General features: G+C 58.1%; 1 protein-coding gene across 1 annotated transcript in view; it reads left to right on the top strand.

The window, feature by feature from the left end:
- LOC311164747 (myosin-binding protein C, fast-type-like) overlaps positions 1-20343 on the top strand; it is a gene marked incomplete at both ends in the record, with an annotated part of 75149 nt that overhangs the window by 54523 nt on the left and 283 nt on the right. Inside the window, 6 exons of the mRNA XM_084224325.1 lie at positions 192-380; positions 8076-8210; positions 9545-9712; positions 11830-11918; positions 15050-15242; positions 20202-20341. Of these exons, the coding sequence (XP_084080451.1) occupies positions 192-380; positions 8076-8210; positions 9545-9712; positions 11830-11918; positions 15050-15242; positions 20202-20341 (914 nt within the window). The remainder of the gene's footprint in view (positions 1-191; positions 381-8075; positions 8211-9544; positions 9713-11829; positions 11919-15049; positions 15243-20201; positions 20342-20343) is intronic.

Below are 20343 nucleotides of genomic sequence, written 5' to 3'. Positions count from 1 at the left end.
CTGTGTCTCACCTGTGCAGGTTACCTGGTGGAGAGGAAGAAGAAGGGCTCCCACTGCTGGATGAAGCTCCAGCTCTGTCCCTCACCTGTCTCACCTGTCTCACCTGTCTCACCTGTCCCTCACCTGTGTCTCACCTGTCTCACCTGTCTCACCTGTCCCTCACCTGTCTCACCTGTGTCTCACCTGTGCAGGTTACCTGGTGGAGAGGAAGAAGAAGGGCTCCCACCGCTGGATGAAGCTCAATTTCGAGGTGCTGCAGGCGCTCACCTTCGAGTCCACGCGCATGATCGAGGGCGTGCTCTACGAGATGAGGGTCTTCGCCGTCAACGCCATCGGCGTCTCCGCCCCCAGCCTCAACACCCCCCCCTTCATGCCCATCGGTGGGTGGGGGGCGTGGGGAGGGGTCCTGGGGGGATTTTGGGGGGTCCTGGAGGGGATTCGAGGGGGATTTGAGGGAGATTTGGGGGTCCTGGATGGGATTTGAGGAGGATTTGAGGCTCCTGGATTGGGTCTGGGGGTGTCCCAGGGGGACTTAGGGGGTCCTGGAGGGGATTTGGTGGGTCCTGAATTGGGTCTGGGGGCTCCCTGGGGCATTTAGGGGGTCCTAGAGGGGATTCGAGGGGGATTTGGGGGGTCCTGGATTGGGTCTGGGGGCTCCCTGGGTCATTTAGAGGGTCCTGGAGGGGATTTGAGATGGATTTGGGGGGGATTTCGTGGTCCTGGAGGGGATTTGGAGGTCCTGGATTGGGTCTGGGGGTGTCCCAGGGGGATTTGGGGGGTCCTTGAGGGGATTTGAGGGGGATTTGGAGGTCCTGAATTGGGTCTGGGGTGTCCCAGGGGGCTTTGGGGGGTCACAGAGGGGTCTGGGGGTGCTCTACGAGATGAGGGTCTTCGCCGTCAACGCCATCGGCGTCTCCGCCCCCAGCCTCAACACCCCCCCCTTCATGCCCATCGGTGGGTGGGGGGCGTGGGGAGGGGTCCCGGGGGGATTTTGGGGGTCCTGGGGGAGATTTGAGGTGGATTTGGGGGTCTGGAAGGCGATTTGGGGGAGATTTTGGGGGTCCTGAAGGGGATTTGGGGGGTCCTGGAGGGGAATCGAGGGGGATTTGGGGGAGATTTGGGGGTCCTGGAAGGGATTTGAGGAGGATTTGGAGGTCCTGGATTGGGTCTGGGGGTGTCCCAGGGGGATTTGAGGGGCTTGAAGGGGATTTGGGGGAGATTTGGGGGTCCTGGAGGGGATTTGACGAGGATTTGGGGGTCCTGAATTGGGTCTGGGGGCTCCCAGGGGGCCTTGGGGGGTCCTGGGGGGGATTTGGAGGTCCTGAATTGGGTCTGGGGGCTCCCAGGGGGCTTTGGGGGGTCGCAGAGGGGTCTGGGGGTGCTCTACGAGATGAGGGTCTTCGCCGTCAACGCCATCGGCGTCTCCGCCCCCAGCCTCAACACCCCCCCCTTCATGCCCATCGGTGGGTGGGGGTCCCCAGGGGGGATTTGGGGGGTCCTGGATTGGGTCTGGGGGTGTCCCAGGGGGATTTGGGGGGTCCTGGAGGGGATTCGAGGGGGATTTGGGGGGGATTTAGGGGTCCTGGAGGGGATCTGAGGGGGATTTGGGGGTCCTGGATTGGGTCTGGGGGTGTCCCAGGAGGATTTGGGGGGTCCTGGATTGGGTCTGGGGGTGTCCCAGGAGGATTTGGGGGGTCCTGGATTGGGTCTGGGGGTGTCCCAGGGGAACTTGGGGGGTCCTGAGGGGGATTTGGGGGTCCTGGATTGGGTCTGGGGGTGTCCCAGGGGGATTTGGGGGGTCCTGGAGGGGATTCGAGGGGGATTTGTGGGGAATTTAGGGGTCCTGGAGGGGATTTGGGGGAGATTTGGGGGTCTGGAAGGGGATTTGGGGGGGATTTGGGGGTCCTGGAGGGAATTTGAGAAAGATTTGGGGTCCTGAATTGGGTCTGGGGGTGTTCCAGGGGGATTTGGGGGGTCCTGGAGGGGATTCGAGGGGGATTTGGGGGTCCTGGAGGCAATTTGAGGAGGATTTGTGGGTCGTGGATTGAGTCTGGGGGTGTCCCAGGAGGATTTGGGGGGTCCTGGATTGGGTCTGGGGGTGTCCCAGGGGGATTTGGGGGTCCTGAATTGGGTCTGGGGGCTCCCAGGGGGCTTTGGGGGGTCGCAGAGGGGTCTGGGGGTGCTCTACGAGATGAGGGTCTTCGCCGTCAACGCCATCGGCGTCTCCGCCCCCAGCCTCAACACCCCCCCCTTCATGCCCATCGGTGGGTGGGGGTCCCCAGGGGGGATTTGGGGGGTCCTGGATTGGGTCTGGGGGTGTCCCAGGGGGATTTGGGGGGTCCTGGAGGGGATTCCAGGGGGATTTGGGGGGGATTTAGGGGTCCTGGAGGGGATCTGAGGGGGATTTGGGGGTCCTGGATTGGGTCTGGGGGTGTCCCAGGAGGATTTGGGGGGTCCTGGATTGGGTCTGGGGGCTCCCTAGGGCATTTAGGGGGTCCTAGAGGGGATTTGGGGGGTCCTGGATTGGGTCTGGGGGTGTCCCAGAGGGATTTAGGGGGTCCTGGAGGGGATTCGAGGGGGATTTGGTGGTCCTGGAGGGGATTTGGGGGAGATTTGGGGGTCCTGGAGAGGATTTGAGGAAGATTTGGGGGGTCCTGGATTGGGTCTGGGGGTGTCTCAGGGGGATTTGGGGGTCCTGGATTGGGTCTGGGGGCTCCCTGGGTCACTTAGAGGGTCCTAGAGGGGATTTGAGGTGGATTTGGGGGTCCTGGAGGGGATTTGAGGAAGATTTGGGTGTCCTGGATTGGGTCTGGGGGTGTCCCGATGGGATTTGGGGGTCCTGAGGGGGATTTGGGGGTCCTGGATTGGGTCTGGGGGCTCCCAGGGGGCTTTGGGGGGTCGCAGAGGGGTCTGGGGGTGCTCTACGAGATGAGGGTCTTCGCCGTCAACGCCATCGGCGTCTCCGCCCCCAGCCTCAACACCCCCCCCTTCATGCCCATCGGTGGGTGGGGGGCGTGGGGAGGGGTCCCGGGGGGATTTTGGGGGGTCCTGGAGGGGATCTGAGGGAGATTTGGGGGTCTGGAAGGGGATTTGGGGGAGATTTTGGGGGTCCTGAAGGGGATTTGGGGGGTCCTGGAGGGGATTCGAGGGGGATTTGGGGGAGATTTGGGGGTCCTGGAAGGGATTTGAGGAGGATTTGGAGGTCCTGGATTGGGTCTGGGGGTGTCCCAGGGGGATTTGAGGGGCTTGAAGGGGATTTGGGGGAGATTTGGGGGTCCTGGAGGGGATTTGGGGGGGATTTGGGTGGTCCTGGAGGGGATTTGGGGGTCCTGGAGGGGATTTGAGGAAGATTTGGGGGGTCCTGGATTGGGTCTGGGGGTGTCTCAGGGGGATTTGGGGGTCCTGGATTGGGTCTGGGGGCTCCCTGGGTCACTTAGAGGGTCCTAGAGGGGATTTGAGGTGGATTTGGGGGTCCTGGAGGGGATTTGAGGAAGATTTGGGTGTCCTGGATTGGGTCTGGGGGTGTCCCAGGGGAACTTGGGGGGTCCTGAGGGGGATTTGGAGGTCCTGAATTGGGTCTGGGGGCTCCCAGGGGGCTTTGGGGGGTCGCAGAGGGGTCTGGGGGTGCTCTACGAGATGAGGGTCTTCGCCGTCAACGCCATCGGCGTCTCCGCCCCCAGCCTCAACACCCCCCCCTTCATGCCCATCGGTGGGTGGGGGGCGTGGGGAGGGGTCCCGGGGGGTCCTGGGGGGGATTTGGGGGGATTTAGGGGTCCTAGAGGGGATTTGAGGGGGATTTGGGGATCCTGGATTGGGTCTGGGGGTGTCCCAGATGGATTTAGGGGGTCCTGAAGGGGATTTGGGGGACTTTGGGGGTCCTGGAGGGGATCTGAGGAGGATTTGGGGGTCCTGGATTGGGTCTGGGGGTGTCCCGAGGGGATTTGGGGGTCCTGGATGGGGTTTGAGGAAGATTTGGGGGTCCTGGATTGGGTCTGGGGGCTCCCAGGGGGCTTTGGGGGGTCGCAGAGGGGTCTGGGGGTGCTCTACGAGATGAGGGTCTTCGCCGTCAACGCCATCGGCGTCTCCGCCCCCAGCCTCAACACCCCCCCCTTCATGCCCATCGGTGGGTGGGGGGCGTGGGGAGGGGTCCTGGGGGGATTTTGGGGGGTCCTGGAGGGGATCTGAGGGAGATTTGGGGGTCTGGAAGGGGATTTGGGGGAGATTTTGGGGGTCCTGAAGGGGATTTGGGGGGTCCTGGAGGGGATTCGAGGGGGATTTGGGGGAGATTTGGGGGTCCTGGAAGGGATTTGAGGAGGATTTGGAGGTCCTGGATTGGGTCTGGGGGTGTCCCAGGGGGATTTGAGGGGCTTGAAGGGGATTTGGGGGAGATTTTGGGGGTCCTGAAGGGGATTTGGGGGGTCCTGGAGGGGATTCGAGGGGGATTTGGGGGAGATTTGGGGGTCCTGGAGGGGATTTGGGGGGGATTTGGGTGGTCCTGGAGGGGATTTGGGGGTCCTGGAGGGGATTTGAGGAAGATTTGGGGGGTCCTGGATTGGGTCTGGGGGTGTCTCAGGGGGATTTGGGGGTCCTGGATTGGGTCTGGGGGCTCCCTGGGTCACTTAGAGGGTCCTAGAGGGGATTTGAGGTGGATTTGGGGGTCCTGGAGGGGATTTGAGGAGGATCTGGGGGTCCTGGATTGGGTCTGGGGGTGTCCCAGATGGATTTAGGGGGTCCTGAAGGGGATTTGGGGGACTTTGGGGGTTCTGGAGGGGATTTGAGGGGGATTTGGAGGTCCTGAATTGGGTCTGGGGGTGTCCCAGGGGGATTTGGAGGGTCCTTGAGGGGATTTGAGGGGGATTTGGGGGTCCTGGATTGGGTCTGGGGGCTCCCAGGGAGCTTTGGGGGGTCGCAGAGGGGTCTGGGGGTGCTCTACGAGATGAGGGTCTTCGCCGTCAACGCCATCGGCGTCTCCGCCCCCAGCCTCAACACCCCCCCCTTCATGCCCATCGGTGGGTGGGGGTCCCCAGGGGGGATTTGGGGGGTCCTGGATTGGGTCTGGGGGTGTCCCAAGGGGATTTGGGGGGTCCTGGAGGGGATTCGAGGGGGATTTGGGGGAGATTTGGGGTCCTGGAGGGGATTTGGGGGAGATTTGGGGGTCTGGAAGGGGATTTGGGGGGGATTTGGGGGTCCTGGAGGGAATTTGAGAAAGATTTGGGGTCCTGAATTGGGTCTGGGGGTGTTCCAGGGGGATTTGGGGGGTCCTGGAGGGGATTCGAGGGGGATTTGGGGGTCCTGGAGGCGATTTGAGGAGGATTTGTGGGTCGTGGATTGAGTCTGGGGGTGTCCCAGGAGAATTTGGGGGGTCCTGGATTGGGTCTGGGGGTGTCCCAGGGGGATTTGGGGGTCTTGGATTGGGTCTGGGGGTGTCCCAGGGGGATTTGGGGGTCCTGAATTGGGTCTGGGGTCTCCCAGGGGGCTTTGGGGGGTCGCAGAGGGGTCTGGGGGTGCTCTACGAGATGAGGGTCTTCGCCGTCAACGCCATCGGCGTCTCCGCCCCCAGCCTCAACACCCCCCCCTTCATGCCCATCGGTGGGTGGGGGTCCCCAGGGGGGATTTGGGGGGTCCTGGAGGGGATTTGGGGGGTCCTGGAGGGGATTCGAGGGGGATTTGGGGGAGATTTGGGGGTCCTGGAGTGGATTTGAGGGGGATTTGGGGGTCCTGTAGGGATTTGAGGTGGATTGGGGGGGTCCTGCAGGGGATTCAAGGGGAATTTGGGGGAGATTTGGGGGTCCTGGAGGGGATTTGGGGGGGATTTGGGTGGTCCTGGAGGGGATTTGGGGGGTCCTGGAGGGGATCTGAGGGGGATTTGGGGGAGATTTGGGGCTCCTGGATTGGGTCTGGGGGTGTTCCAGGGGAACTTGGGGGGTCCTGGAGCGGATTCGAGGTGGATTTGGGGGGATTTGGGGGCGATTTGGAGGTTCTGGATTGGGTCTGGGGGCTCCCAGGGGGCTTTGGGGGGTCCTACATTGGGTCTGGGGGCTTTTTGTGCAATTTTGGGAGTGATTTGGGGGTGATTTTTTTGTGATTTTTGGAGCGATTTTGGGATGATTTTGGGGTGTTTTGGGCTGATTTTGGGGTGATTTTTGGGCTGGTTTTGGTGTAATTTCGGGGTGATTTTGGGGTGATTTCGGGGTGATTTGGGGCTTATTTTAGGCTGATTTTGGGGGTGATTTTTGTGTGATTTTGGGCCAATCTGGGGCTGATTTTTGGGCTGATTTTGCTGTGATTTGGGGCCGATTTGGCTCTGATTTTTGGGCTGATTTTGGAGCCATTTCAGGCCGATTTGGGGCTGATTTTTGGGCTGATTTTACTGCAATTTCGGGCTTATTTGGGGCTGATTTTTGGCTGATTTCGGGCCAATTTGGGTCTGATTTTTGGGCTGATTTTGCTGCAATTTCGGGCTGATTTTTGGGCTGATTTTGGGGCGATTTTCGGCTGATTTGGGGCTGATTTTGGGGCCATTTCGGGCCGATTTGGGGCTGATTTTTGAGCTGATTTTGGGGTGATTTCAGGCCGATTTGGGGCTGATTTTTGGGCTGATTTTGCTGCGATTTTGGGCTGATTTTTGAGCTGATTTCACTGCGATTTCGGGCCGATCTGGGTCTGATTTTTGAGCTGATTTTGGGGCCATTTTGGGCCGATTTGGGTCTGATTTTTGAGCTAATTTTGGGGCTATTTGGGGCCGATTTGGGGTTGATTTTTGAGCTGATTTTGGGGCCATTTCGGGCCGATTTGGGGCTGATTTTCGGGGTGATTTTGCTGCGATTTTGGGCTGATTTGGTTCTGATTTTTGGGCTGATTTTGGGGCGATTTTGGGCTGATTTGAGGCTGATTTTTGGCTGATTTCGGGCTGATTTTGGGCTGATTTTGGGCTGATTTTGGGGCGATTTTCGGCTGATTTGGGGCTGATTTTGGGGCCATTTCGGGCCGATTTGGGGCTGATTTTTGAGCTGATTTTGGGGTGATTTCAGGCCGATTTGGGGCTGATTTTTGGGCTGATTTTGCTGCGATTTTGGGCTGATTTTTGAGCTGATTTCACTGCGATTTCGGGCCGATCTGGGTCTGATTTTTGAGCTGATTTTGGGGCCATTTCGGGCCGATTTGGGTCTGATTTTTGGCTGATTTTGCTGCGATTTTGGGCTGATTTGGGGCTGATTTTTGAGCTGATTTTGGAGCCATTTTGGGCCGATTTGGGGCTGATTTTTGGGCTGATTTGCTGCGATTTTGGGCCAATTTGGGGCTGATTTTTGGCTGATTTCGGGCTAATTTGGGGCTGATTTTTGGGCTGATTTTGGGGCCATTTTGAGCTGATTTGGGGCTGATTTTTGGGTGATTTTGGGCCTATTTCGGGCCGATTTGGCTCTGATTTTTGGGCTGATTTTGGGGCCATTTCGGGCCGATTTGGCTCTGATTTTTGGGCTGATTTCACTGCAATTTGGGGCCGATTTGGCTGATTTTTGAGCTGATTTTGGGGCCATTTTGAGCCGATTTGGGGCTGATTTTTGGCTGATTTTGGGTTGATCTGGGGCTGATTTTGGGGCTATTTCGGGCCAATTTGGGTCTGATTTTTGAGCTGATTTTGGGGTGATTTTTGGCCGATTTGGGTCTGATTTTTGAGCTTATTTTGTTCTGATTTTTGGGTGATTTTTGGGTGATTTCAGGCCGATTTGGGGCCAATTTTTGGGCTGATTTTGCTGCGTTTTCGGGCCGATTTGGGGCTGATTTCGGGGCTGATTTCGGGGCAATTTCGGAATGATTTTGGGGCTATTTCGGGCCGACTTGGGGCTGATTTTTGAGCTGATTTTGGGGCCATTTGGGGCTGATTTTTGGGCTGATTTGAGGCTGATTTTTGGGTTGATTTTTGGGCTGATTTTGGGCTGATTTTAGGCTGATTTTTGAGGAGATTTTGGTGTAATTTTTGGAGCGATTTTGGGCTGATTTGGGGCTGATTTTTGAGCTGATTTTGGGGCCATTTGGGGCCGATTTGGCTCTGATTTTTTGGGGTTCCCCCGCAGCCCCCACCAGCGAACCCACTCACCTGACCCTGGAGGACGTGACCGACACCACGGCCACGCTCAAGTGGCGCCCGCCCGAGCGCCTGGGGGCCGGCGGCATCGACGGATACCTGGTGGAGTGGTGCCGGGAGGGGGGTGAGTGGGGCACCCCGAAATTTGGGGGCCACCCCAAAATCACGCGGGACCCCAAAACTGGCGAGGGACCCCAAAATTTTGGAGTGAGATGGAAAAAATTGGAAAACTTGGCGAAAATCGCTGAAATTTGGGCAGCATCGAGGGGGAAGGGGAGGGGGTGAGTGGGGCGCCCCAAAATTTGGGAGGGCACCCCGAAATTTAGGGGGGACCCCAAAATTTAGGGGGAACCCCAAAACTGGCGAGGGACCCCAAAATTTTGGGGTGAGATGGAAAAAAATTGGAAAATTTGGTGGAAATTGCTGAAATTTGGGGGGCATCGAAGGGGGAGAGGGGAGGGGAGGGGGGTGAGTGGGGCACCCCAAAATGTGGGAGGGCACCCCGAAATTCAGGGGGCACCCCAAAATCCGGGGGGACCCCAAAAGTGGCGAGGGACCCCAAAGTTTTGGGGTGAGATGGGAAAAAAATCAAAAACTTGGTGGGAATCGCTGAATTTGGGGGGCATCGAAGGGGAAGGGGTGAGTGGGGCACCCCAAAATTTGGGGAGGCACCCCGAAATTTTGGGGGGAACCCCAAAATCCCGGGGGACCCCAAAAGTGGCGAGGGACCCCAAAATTTTGGGGTGAGATGGAAAAAATTGGAAAACTTGGTGGAAATCGCTGAAATTTGGGGGGGATTGAGGGGGAGGGGAGGGGGTGAGTGGGGCACCCCAAAATTTGGGAGGGCACCCCAAAATTTGGGGGGCACCCCAAAATCCCGGGGGACCCCAAAAGTGGCGAGGGACCCCAGAATTTTGGGGTGAGATGGAAAAAAATCAAAAACTTGGTGGGAATTGCTGAAATTTGGGAGGGAATTGAGGGGGGATTGGGGAGTGGGGAGGGGGTGAGTGGGGCACCCCGAAATTGGGAGGGCACCCCAAAATCAGGGGGGACCCCAAAAGTGGCAAGGGACCCCAAAATTTTGGGGTGAGATGGAAAAAAAATCAAAAACTTGGTGGGAATCGCTGAAATTTGGGGGGCATCGACGGCTACCTGGTGGAGTGGTGCCGAGAGGGGGGTGAGTGGGGCACCCCTCCCCGACCCCATAACCCCCTCCCCGACCCCACAACCCCCTCCCCGACCCCAAAACCCCCCAAAATCCGATAACCCCCGACCCCATAACCCCCCAATACCTGATACCCCCGACCCCATAACCATAAAATCCAATACCCCCGACCCCATAACCCCCTTTTCCGACCCCATAACTCCCTCCCCAACCCCATAACCCCCCAAAATCCGATACCCCCCGACCCCATAACCCCCTCCCCGACCCCACAACCGCCCGAATTTCGCCCCCAGACACGAACTGGACCCCCGCCAACACGGAGCTGGTGGAGCGCTGCGGGCTGACGGTGCGCGGGCTGCCCACCGGGGAGAAGCTGCTGTTCCGCGTGGTGGGCGTGAACATCGCGGGCCGCAGCCCCCCGGCCACCACGGCCCAGCCCGTCACCATCCGCGAGATCGTGGGTGAGCACCCTGAAATCTGGGGGGGGTCCCCGAAATCGGGGGGGACCCAGAAATGGAGGGGGACCCCAAAATTGGGAGGGAAATGGTGAAATTAGGGTAAAAAACCTTAAAAAAATAAGGGAGAAAACCCCAATGTGGAAAACCCTAAAAAAATTATGGAGAAATCCTAAAAAATGTGGGGGAACCCCCCCCCGAAAAAAATTTAGGGGAACCCCCCAAAAACTTTGGGGAGCCACCCCGGACCTGCGGACCTGAAGGAAACCCCAAAAAATTGGGGACCCCCCCCCCTAAATCGTTGTCGGATGAGATGGAAAACCCCAGAAATTGGGGGGGACCCCAAAATTAGGAGGGAAATGCCGAAATTAGGGGGAGAAATAAAGGAAAGGGGATCCTGAAAGGAAAGGGGGGACCCCAAAATCAGGGGGGGATCCTGAGATTGGGGGGGACCCCGAAATCAGGGGGGGGACCCCGAAATCGGGGGGGAGCCAGAAATTGGGGGGAGGGTGAAATTGGGGGGGAAATGGTGAAATTGGGGGGGGGGGGGGCATAAGGGAAATTAGGGGGAGCCATAAAAGGGGGATCCAAAAAAGGGGGATCCATAAGGAAAAGGGGGGACCCCGAAAGGAAAGGGGGGACCCCAAAATCAGGGGGGATCGTGAAATTGGGGGACCCCGAAATTGGGGGGAGGACCCCGAAATCGGGGGGGAGGCAGAAATGGAGGGGGACCCCAAAATTGGGAGGGAAATGGTGAAATTAGGGGGGATCCATAAGGGAAATTAGGGGGAGAAATAAGGGAAAGGGGATCCTGAAAGGAAAGGGGGGACCCCAAAATTGGGGGGGATCGTGAAATTGGGGGACCCCGAAATTGGGGGAAGGACCCCGAAATCGGGGGGGAGGCAGAAATGGAGGGGGACCCCAAAATTGGGAGGGAAATGGTGAAATTAGGGGGGAGGCATAAGGGAAATTAGGGGGAGAAATAAGGGAAAGGGGATCCTGAAAGGAAAGGGGGGACCCCAAAATTGGGGGGGATCGTGAAATTGGGGGACCCCGAAATTGGGGGAAGGACCCCGAAATCGGGGGGGAGGCAGAAATTGGGGGGGACCCCAAAACCGGGAGGATCCATAAGGGAAATTAGGGGGAGCCATAAAAGGGGGATCCAAAAAAAGGGGGATCGAAAAAATGGGGATCCATAAGGAAAAAAGGGGGGACCCCGAAAGGAAAGGGGGCACCCCAAAATCAGGGGGGGATCCTGAAATCAAGGGGGGATCCTGAAATTGGGGGAGGGACCCCGAAATCGGGGGGGAGGCAGAGATTGGAGGGGACCCCAAAACCGGGAGGATCCATAAGGGAAATTAGGGGGAGCCATAAAAGGGGGATCCAAAAAAAGGGGGATCGAAAAAAGGGGGATCCATAAGGAAAAGGGGGGAACCCCGAAAGGAAAGGGGGGACCCCAAAATCTGTGGGGATCGTGAAATTGGGGGGGATCCTGAAATTGGGGGAGGGATCCCGAAATCGGGGGGGAGCCAGAAATTGTGGGGGACCCCAAAATTGGGAGGGAAATGGTGAAATTAGGGGGAGGCGTAAGGGAAATTAGGGGGAGAAATAAGGGAAAGGGGATCCTGAAAGGAAAGGGGGGACCCCAAAATCAGGGGGGGATCCCCAAAATCAGGGGGGGACCCCGAAATCGGGGGGGAGGCAGAAATTGGAGGGGACCCCAAAATCGGGAGGATCCGTAAGGGAAATTAGGGGGAGCCATAAAAGGGGGATCGAAAAAAGGGGGATCCATATGGAAAAGGGGGGACCCCGAAAGGAAAGGGGGGACCCCAAAATTGGGGGGGATCATGAAATTGGGGGGACCTCGAAATTGGGGGGGGGACCCCGAAATCGGGGGGGTGGCAGAAATTGGAGGGGACCCCAAAACCGGGAGGATCCATGAGGGAAATTAGGGGGAGCCGTAAAAGGGGGATCCAAAAAAAGGGGGATCGAAAAAAGGGGGATCCATAAGGAAAAGGGGGGACCCCGAAAGGAAAGGGGGGACCCCAAAATCGGGGGGAGACCCCAAAATGGGGGGTTCATCCCCATAGATCCCCCCCTAAAGGTGTTCCAACCCCCCCCAGAGCGCCCCAAAATCCGGCTGCCCCGGCACCTGCGGCAGACGTACGTCAGGAAGGTGGGGGAGCAGGTGAACCTGGTGATCCCCTTCCAGGTGAGTGGGGCACCCCGAAATCTGGGGATCCGCCCTATAGGGACGAGTCAGCCCTATAGGGACGAGTCAGCCTATGGATTTATTGGGGTCACTCAGCCCTATAGGGACAACTCAGCCCTATGGATTTATTGGGGTCATTCAGCCCTATAGGGATAACTCAGCCCTATGGATTTATTGGGGTCACTCAGCCCTATAGGGAGGACTCAGCCATATAGGGATAACTCAGACCCATAGGGGTCACTCAGCCCTATGGATTTATTGGGGTCACTCAGCCCTATAGGGACAACTCAGCCCTATGGATTTATAGGGACAACTCAACCCTATAGGGACGAGTCAGCCCTATAGGGACGACTCAGCCCTATGGATTTATTTGGGTCACTCAGCCCTATGGATTTATAGGGACAACTCAGCCCTATAGGGACGACTCAGCCCTATGGATTTATTGGGGTCACTCAGCCCTATGGATTTATAGGGGTAACTCAGACCTATAGGGATAACTCAGCCCTATAGGGATAACTCAGCCCTATAGGGACGACTCAGCCCTATGGATTTATTGGGGTCACTCAGCCCTATAGGGATAACTCAGCCCTATAGGGACGACTCAGCCCTATAGGGACAGCTCAGCCCTATAGGGACGACTCAGCCCTATGGATTTATTGGGGTCACTCAGCCCTATAGGGATAACTCAGCCCTATGGGTTTATTGGGGTCACTCAGCCCTATAGGGACGACTCAGCCCTATGGATTTATTGGGGTCACTCAGCCCTATAGGGACGAGTCAGCCCTACAGGGACGAGTCAGCCCTATAGGGATGACTCAGCCCTATGGATTTATAGGGGTAACTCAGCGCTATAGGGATAACTCAGCCCTATGGATTTATAGGGACAATTCAGGCCAATAGGGTTAACTCAGCCCTATGGATTTATAGGGATAACTCAGCCCTATGGATTTATTGGGGTCACTCAGCCCTATAGGGATAACTCAGCCCTATAGGAACAACTCAGCCCTATAGGGACGACTCAGCCCTATAGGGACGACTCAGCCCTATGGATTTATGGGGGTCACTCAGCCTTATAGGGACGACTCAGCCCTATGGATTTATTTGGGTCACTCAGCCCTATAGGGACAACTCAGCCCTATAGGGACGACTCAGCCCTATAGGGACAGCTCAGCCCTATGGATTTATTGGGGTAACTCAGCCCTATAGATTTATATGGATAACTCAGCCCTATAGGGACAACTCAGCCCTATGGATTTATAGGGACAACTCAACCCTATAGGGACGAGTCAGCCCTATAGGGACGAGTCAGCCCTATGGATTTATTGGGGTCACTCAGCCCTATGGATTTATAGAGGCAACTCAGCCCTATAGGGATAACTCAGCCCTATGGATTTATTGGGGTCACTCAGCCCTATGGATTTATAGAGGCAACTCAGCCCTATAGGGATAACTCAGCCCTATGGATTTATTGGGGTCACTCAGCCCTATAGGGACGAGTCAGCCCTATGGATTTATTGGGGTCACTCAGCCCTATAGGGACGAGTCAGCCCTATGGATTTATTGGGGTCACTCAGCCCTATAGGGACAACTCAGCCCTATAGGGACGACTCAGCCCTATAGGGATAACTCAGCCCTATGGATTTATTGGGGTGACTCAGCCCTATGGATTTATAGGGGTCACTCAGTCCTATGGATTTATAGGGACAACTCAGCCCTATGGATTTATAGGGACAACTCAGCCCTATAGGGACGAGTCAGCCCTATGGATTTATTGGGGTAACTCAGCCCTATAGGGAAAACTCAGCCCTCAGCCCCACAGATCCCATAGGGACACCCCAATCCCACAGATCCATAGGGACAACTCAACCCCATAACCCCACAGATCCCATAGGGACACCCCAATCCCACAGATCCATAGGGACTCCTCAGCCCCACAACCCCACAGATCCCATAGGGACACCTCAACCCCACAGATCCCATAGGGACACCTCAACCCCACAGCCCCATAGGAACACCTCAACCCCACAGATCCATAGGGACACCTCAGCCCCACAGATCCCATAGGGACACCTCAACCCCACAGATCCCATAGGGACACCTCAACCCCACAGATCCCATAGGGACACCTCAGCCCCACAGATCCCATAGGGACACCTCAGCCCCACAGATCCCATAGGGACACCTCAGCCCCACAGATCCCATAGGGACACCTCAACCCCACAACCCCACAGCCCCATAGGGACAACTTAACACCATAACCTCACAGACCCATAGATCCCATAGGGACACCTCAACCCCACAGATCCCATTGGGACTCCTCAACCCCACAGATCCCATAGGGACACCTCAACCCCCCAGCCCCATAGGGACACCTCAGTCCCACAGCCCCACAGATCCCATAGGGACACCTCAGCCCCACAGATCCCATAGGGACACATCAGCCCCACAGCCCCATAGGGACACCTCAACCCCACAGATCCATAGGGACACCTCAACCCCATAACCCCACAGCCCCATAGGAACACCTCAACCCCACAGATCCATACGGACACCTCAACCCCATAACCTCACAACCCAACAGCCCCATAGGGACACCTCAACCCCACAGCCCCACAGATCCCATAGGGACACCTCAACCCCACAGCCCCACAGATCCATAGGGACACCTCAACCCCATAACCTCACAACCCCACAGCCCCATAGGGACGCCTCAACCCCACAGATCCCATAGGGACAATTCAACCCCACAACCCCACAGATCCCATAGGGACACCTCAGCCCCACAACCCCACAGCCCCATAGTGACACCTCAACCCCACAGATCCCATAGGGACACCTCAGCCCCACAACCCCACAGATCCATAGGGACACCTCAACCCCATAACCCCACAGCCCCATAGGGACACCTCAGCCCCACAGATCCCATAGGGACACCTCAACCCCACAGATCCATAGGGACACCTCAACCCCATAACCTCACAACCCCACAGATCCCATAGGGACACCTCAACCCCACAGATCCATAGGGACACCTCAACCCCATAACCCCACAACCCCACAGATCCCATAGGGACACCTCAACCCCACAACCCCCCCAATATAAACCTAACCAAGCCCCGCCCCCCCGGCAGGGTAAGCCCCGCCCCCAGGTGACGTGGACGAAGGAGGGCGGGCCCCTGGGCGAGGACGTGCACGTGCGCACGTCGGACCGGGACACGGTGTTCTTCATCCGCGCCGCCAGCAGGGGGCACTCGGGGCGCTACGGGCTCAGCGTGCGCATCGAGGGCATGGAGGACACGGCCGAGATGCGCCTGCGCATCGTCGGTAACTGGGAGCACTGGGACGGACTGGGAGTGATGGGATTGGGAACTGGGAGCGCTGGGAGCACTGGGAGTGACTGGGAGCGCAGGGCTCAGCATGCGCATCGAGGGCATGGAGGACACGGCCGAGATGCGCCTGTGCATTGTCGGTAACTGGGAGCACTGGGATGGACTGGGAGTGATGGGATTGGGAACTGGGAGCACTGGGAGCACTGGGAGTGACTGGGAGCGCAGGGCTCAGCGTGCGCATCGAGGGCATGGAGGACACGGCCGAGATGCGCCTGCGCATCGTCGGTAACTGGGAGCACTGGGAGCACTGGGAATGATGGGATTGGGAACTGGGAGCACTGGGATGGAGCACTGGGAGCACTGGGAGTGACTGGGAGCGCAGGGCTCAGCGTGCGCATCGAGGGCATGGAGGACACGGCCGAGATGCGCCTGCGCATCGTCGGTAACTGGGAGCACTGGGAGCACTGGGATTGGGGACTGGGAGCACTGGGATTGGGAACTGGGAGCACTGGGAGCACTGGGAGCACAGGGCTCCGCGTGCGCATCGAGGGCATGGAGGACACGGCCGAGATGCGCCTGCACATCATCGGTAACTGGGAGCACTGGGAGCACTGGGATTGGGGACTGGGAGCACTGGGAGCACAGGGATGGAGCACTGGGATTGAGAACTGGGAGCACTGGGAGCACTGGGGGCACTCGGGGCGCTACGGGCTCAGCGTGCGCATCGAGGGCATGGAGGACACGGCCGAGATGCGCCTGCGCATCGTCGGTAACTGGGAGCACTGGGATGGAGCACTGGGAGTGATGGGATTGGGAACTGGGAGCACTGGGAGCACTGGGAGTGACTGGAAGCGCAGGGCTCAGCGTGCGCATCGAGGGCATGGAGGACACGGCCGAGATGCGCCTGCGCATCATCGGTAACTGGGAGCACTGGGATGGACTGGGAGTGGTGGGATGGAGCACTGGGAGCACTGGGATTGGGAACTGGGGGCACTGGGAGCACAGGGATGGAGCACTGGGATTGAGAACTGGGAGCACTGGGAGCGCTGGGAGTGACTGGGAGCGCTGGGCTCAGAGTGCGCATCGAGGGCATGGAGGACACGGCCGAGATGCGCCTGCGCATCGTCGGTAACTGGGAGCACTGGGAGCACTGGGAGTGATGGGAGCATTGGGATGGAGCACTGGGAGCACTGGGATTGGGAACTGGGAGCACTGGGATTGGGAACTGGGAGCACTGGGATTGGGAACTGGGAGCACTGGGAGCACTGGGAGGGACTGGGAGCGCTGAGCTCAGCGTGCGCATCGAGGGCATGGAGGACACAGCCGAGATGCGCCTGCGCATCGTCGGTAACTGGGAGCACTGGGAGCACTGGGAGTGACGGGATTGGGAACTGGGAGCACTGGGATGGAGCACTGGGAGCACTGGGAGGGACTGGGAGCGCAGGGCTCAGCGTGCGCATCGAGGGCATGGAGGACACGGCCGAGATGCGCCTGCGCATCGTCGGTAACTGGGAGCACTGGGACGGACTGGGAGCACTGGGATGGAGCACTGGGAACACTGGGAGCACTGGGATTGGGAACTGGGAGCACTGGGAGCACTGGGATTGAGAACTGGGAGCACTGGGAGCACTGGGGGCACTCGGGGCGCTACGGGCTCAGCGTGCGCATCGAGGGCATGGAGGACACGGCCGAGATGCGCCTGCGCATCGTCGGTAACTGGGAGCACTGGGAGCACTGGGAGTGATGGGATTGGGAACTGGGATCACTGGGATTGGGAACTGGGAGCACTGGGATTGGGAAGTGGGAGCACTGGGAGCGCAGGGCTCAGCGTGCGCATCGAGGGCATGGAGGACACGGCCGAGATGAGCCTGCGCATCGTCGGTAACTGGGAGCACTGGGATGGACTGGGAGTGACGGGATTGGGTACTGGGAGCACTGGGAGTGACGGGATTGGGAACTGGGAGCACTGGGAGTGACTGGGAGCGCAGGGCTCAGCGTGCGCATCGAGGGCATGGAGGACACGGCCGAGATGCGCCTGCGCATCGTCGGTAACTGGGAGCACTGGGAGCACTGGGAGTGATGGGATGGAGCACTGGGATTGGGAACTGGGGGCACTGGGAGTGACTGGGAGCACTGGGAGCACTGGGAGCGCAGGGCTCAGGGTGCGCATCGAGGGCATGGAGGACACGGCCGAGATGCGCCTGCGCATCGTCGGTAACTGGGAGCACTGGGATGGACTGGGAGTGACGGGATTGGGTACTGGGAGCACTGGGAGTGATGGGATTGGGAATTGGGAGCGCTGGGATGGAGCACTGGGAGCACTGGGAGCACTGGGAGTGACTGGGAGCGCTGGGCTCAGCGTGCGCATCGAGGGCATGGAGGACACGGCCGAGATGCGCCTGCGCATCGTCGGTAACTGGGAGCACTGGGATGGACTGGGAGTGATGGGATTGGGAACTGGGAGCACTGGGAGCACTGGGAGTGACTGGGAGCGCAGGGCTCAGCGTGCGCATCGAGGGCATGGAGGACACGGCCGAGATGCGCCTGCGCATCGTCGGTAACTGGGAGCACTGGGACAGACTGGGACAGACTGGGAGTGATGGGAGCACTGGGAGTGATGGGATTGGGAACTGGGAGCACTGGGACGGACTGGGAGTGACGGGATTGGGAACTGGGAGCACTGGGAGCACTGGGATTGGGAACTGGGAGCACTGGGATTGGGAACTGGGAGCACTGGGAGCACTGGGAGCGCAGGGCTCAGCGTGCGCATCGAGGGCATGGAGGACACGGCCGAGATGCGCCTGCGCATCGTCGGTAACTGGGAGCACTGGGAGGGACTGGGAGGGACTGGGAGGGACTGGGAGCACTGGGATGGAGCACTGGGAGCACTGGGAGGGACTGGGAGCACTGGGATGGACTGGGAGCGCAGGGCTCAGCGTGCACATCGAGGGCATGGAGGACACGGCCGAGATGCGCCTGCGCATCGTCGGTAACTGGGAGCACTGGGATGGACTGGGAGAGATGGGAGCATTGGGATGGAGCACTGGGAGCACTGGGATTGGGAACTGGGAGCACTGGGATTGGGAACTGGGAGCACTGGGAGCACTGGGAGCACAGGGCTCAGCGTGCGCATCGAGGGCATGGAGGACACGGCCGAGATGCGCCTGCGCATCGTTGGTAACTGGGAGCACTGGGAGCACTGGGAGTGATGGGATGGAACACTGGGATTGGGAACTGGGGGCACTGGGAGTGACTGGGAGCACTGGGGGTACTCGGGGCGCTACGGGCTCAGCGTGCGCATCGAGGGCATGGAGGACACGGCCGAGATGCGCCTGCGCATCGTCGGTAACTGGGAGCACTGGGATGGACTGGGAGCACTGGGATGGAGCACTGGGAACACTGGGATTGGGAACTGGGAGCACTGGGAGTGGTGGGACTGGGAACTGGGAGCACTGGGAGCATTGGGATTGGGAACTGGGAGCACTGGGATCACTGGGATTGGGAACTGGGAGCACTGGGATCACTGGGAGCACTGGGATTGGGAACTGGAAGCGCTGGAATTGGGAACTGGGAGCACTGGGAGTGCTGGGATTGGGAACTGGGAGCACTGGGATCACTGGGATTGGGAACTGGGAGCGCTGGGATTGGGAACTGGGAGCACTGGGAGGTTTTGGGGTTGTTTGGGGGGATTTGGGGGTATTTTGGGGTGCTGTTTTCCAGGGATGGTTTGGGGTCAGTTTTGGGGTCAGTTTTGGGGTATTTTGGGGGCAGTTTTGGGGGTGTTTTTGGGGACTTTGGGGTATTTTTGGGAAGTTTTGGGGTGTTTTTGGGGCAGTTTTGGGGTATTTTTGGGTCAGTTTTGGGGTATTTTTGAGGCAGTTTTGGGGTATTTTTGGGGACTTTGGGGTATTTTGGGGGCAGTTTTTGGGCTGTTTGGGGGCAGTTTTTGGGGTATTTTGGGGCAGTTTTTGGGGTATTTTTGGGGCAGATTTTGGGGTATTTTTGGAGCATTTTTGGGGTATTTTGGGGCAGTTTTGGGGCAGTTTTGGGGTGTTTTTAGGGCAGTTTTGAGGTATTTTTGGGGCAGTTTTTGGGGTATTTTCGAGGCAGTTTTTGGGGCAGTTTTGGGGTATTTTGGGGGCAGTTTTTGGGGTATTTTTGGGGCAGTTTTTGGGGTATTTTTAGGGCAGTTTTGGGGTGTTTTGGGGCAGTTTTTGGGGTATTTTTGGGGACTTTGGGGTATTTTTGGGGCAATTTTGGGGTGATTTGGGGCAGTTTTGGGGGTATTTTTGGGGCAGTTTTTTGGGGTATTTTTGAGGTAGTTTTGGGGTGTTTGGGGGCAGTTTTTGGGGTGTTTTTGGGGCAGTTTTGGGGTATTTTTGGGGCAGTTTTGGGGGTATTTTTGGGGCAGTTTGGGGGTATTTTGGGGATTTTGGGGTATTTTTGGGGCAGTTTTTGGGGTATTTTTGAGGCAGTTTTGGGGTGTTTGGGGGCAGTTTTTGGGGTATTTTTGGGGCAGTTTTGGGGGTATTTTTGGGCAGTTTGGGGGTATTTTGGGGATTTGGGGGTATTTTTGGGGCAGTTTTTGGGGTATTTTTGGGGCAATTTTGGGGTGTTTTGGGGCAGTTTTGGGGGTATTTTTGGGGCAGTTTTGGGGGTATTTTTGAGGCAGTTTTGGGGTGTTTGGGGGCAGTTTTTGGGATATTTTTGAGGCAGTTTTTGGGGTATTTTTGGGGACTTTGGGGTATTTTTGGGGCACTTTTTGGGGTATTTTTGGGGTGTTTTGGGGGTATTTTGGGGCAGGTTTTGGGGTATTTTTGGGGACTTTGGGGGTATTTTTGGGGCAGTTTTTGAGGTATTTTGGGGGATTTTAGGGTGTTTTTAGGGTATTTTGGGGTGCTGTTTCCCAGGGATGTTTTGGGGGTGTCCCTGAGCCGATCTCACCCCCCTCTAGAGAAGCCGGGGCCCCCCCAAAAGGTGCAGGTGAAGGAAGTTTGGGGGTTCAACGCCCTGGTGGAGTGGGAGCCCCCCGAGGACGACGGCAACGCCGAGATCACGGGGTACACCATCATGAAGGCCGACAAGAGAACCATGGT

The sequence above is a fragment of the Fringilla coelebs genome (genome assembly GCF_963513975.1).
Source record: "Fringilla coelebs genome assembly, chromosome: 36".
Taxonomy (NCBI): Eukaryota; Metazoa; Chordata; class Aves; order Passeriformes; family Fringillidae; genus Fringilla; species Fringilla coelebs.
The sequence above is the reverse complement of the archived record's forward strand: the minus strand, read 5'-3'. Positions and strand labels throughout refer to the sequence as shown.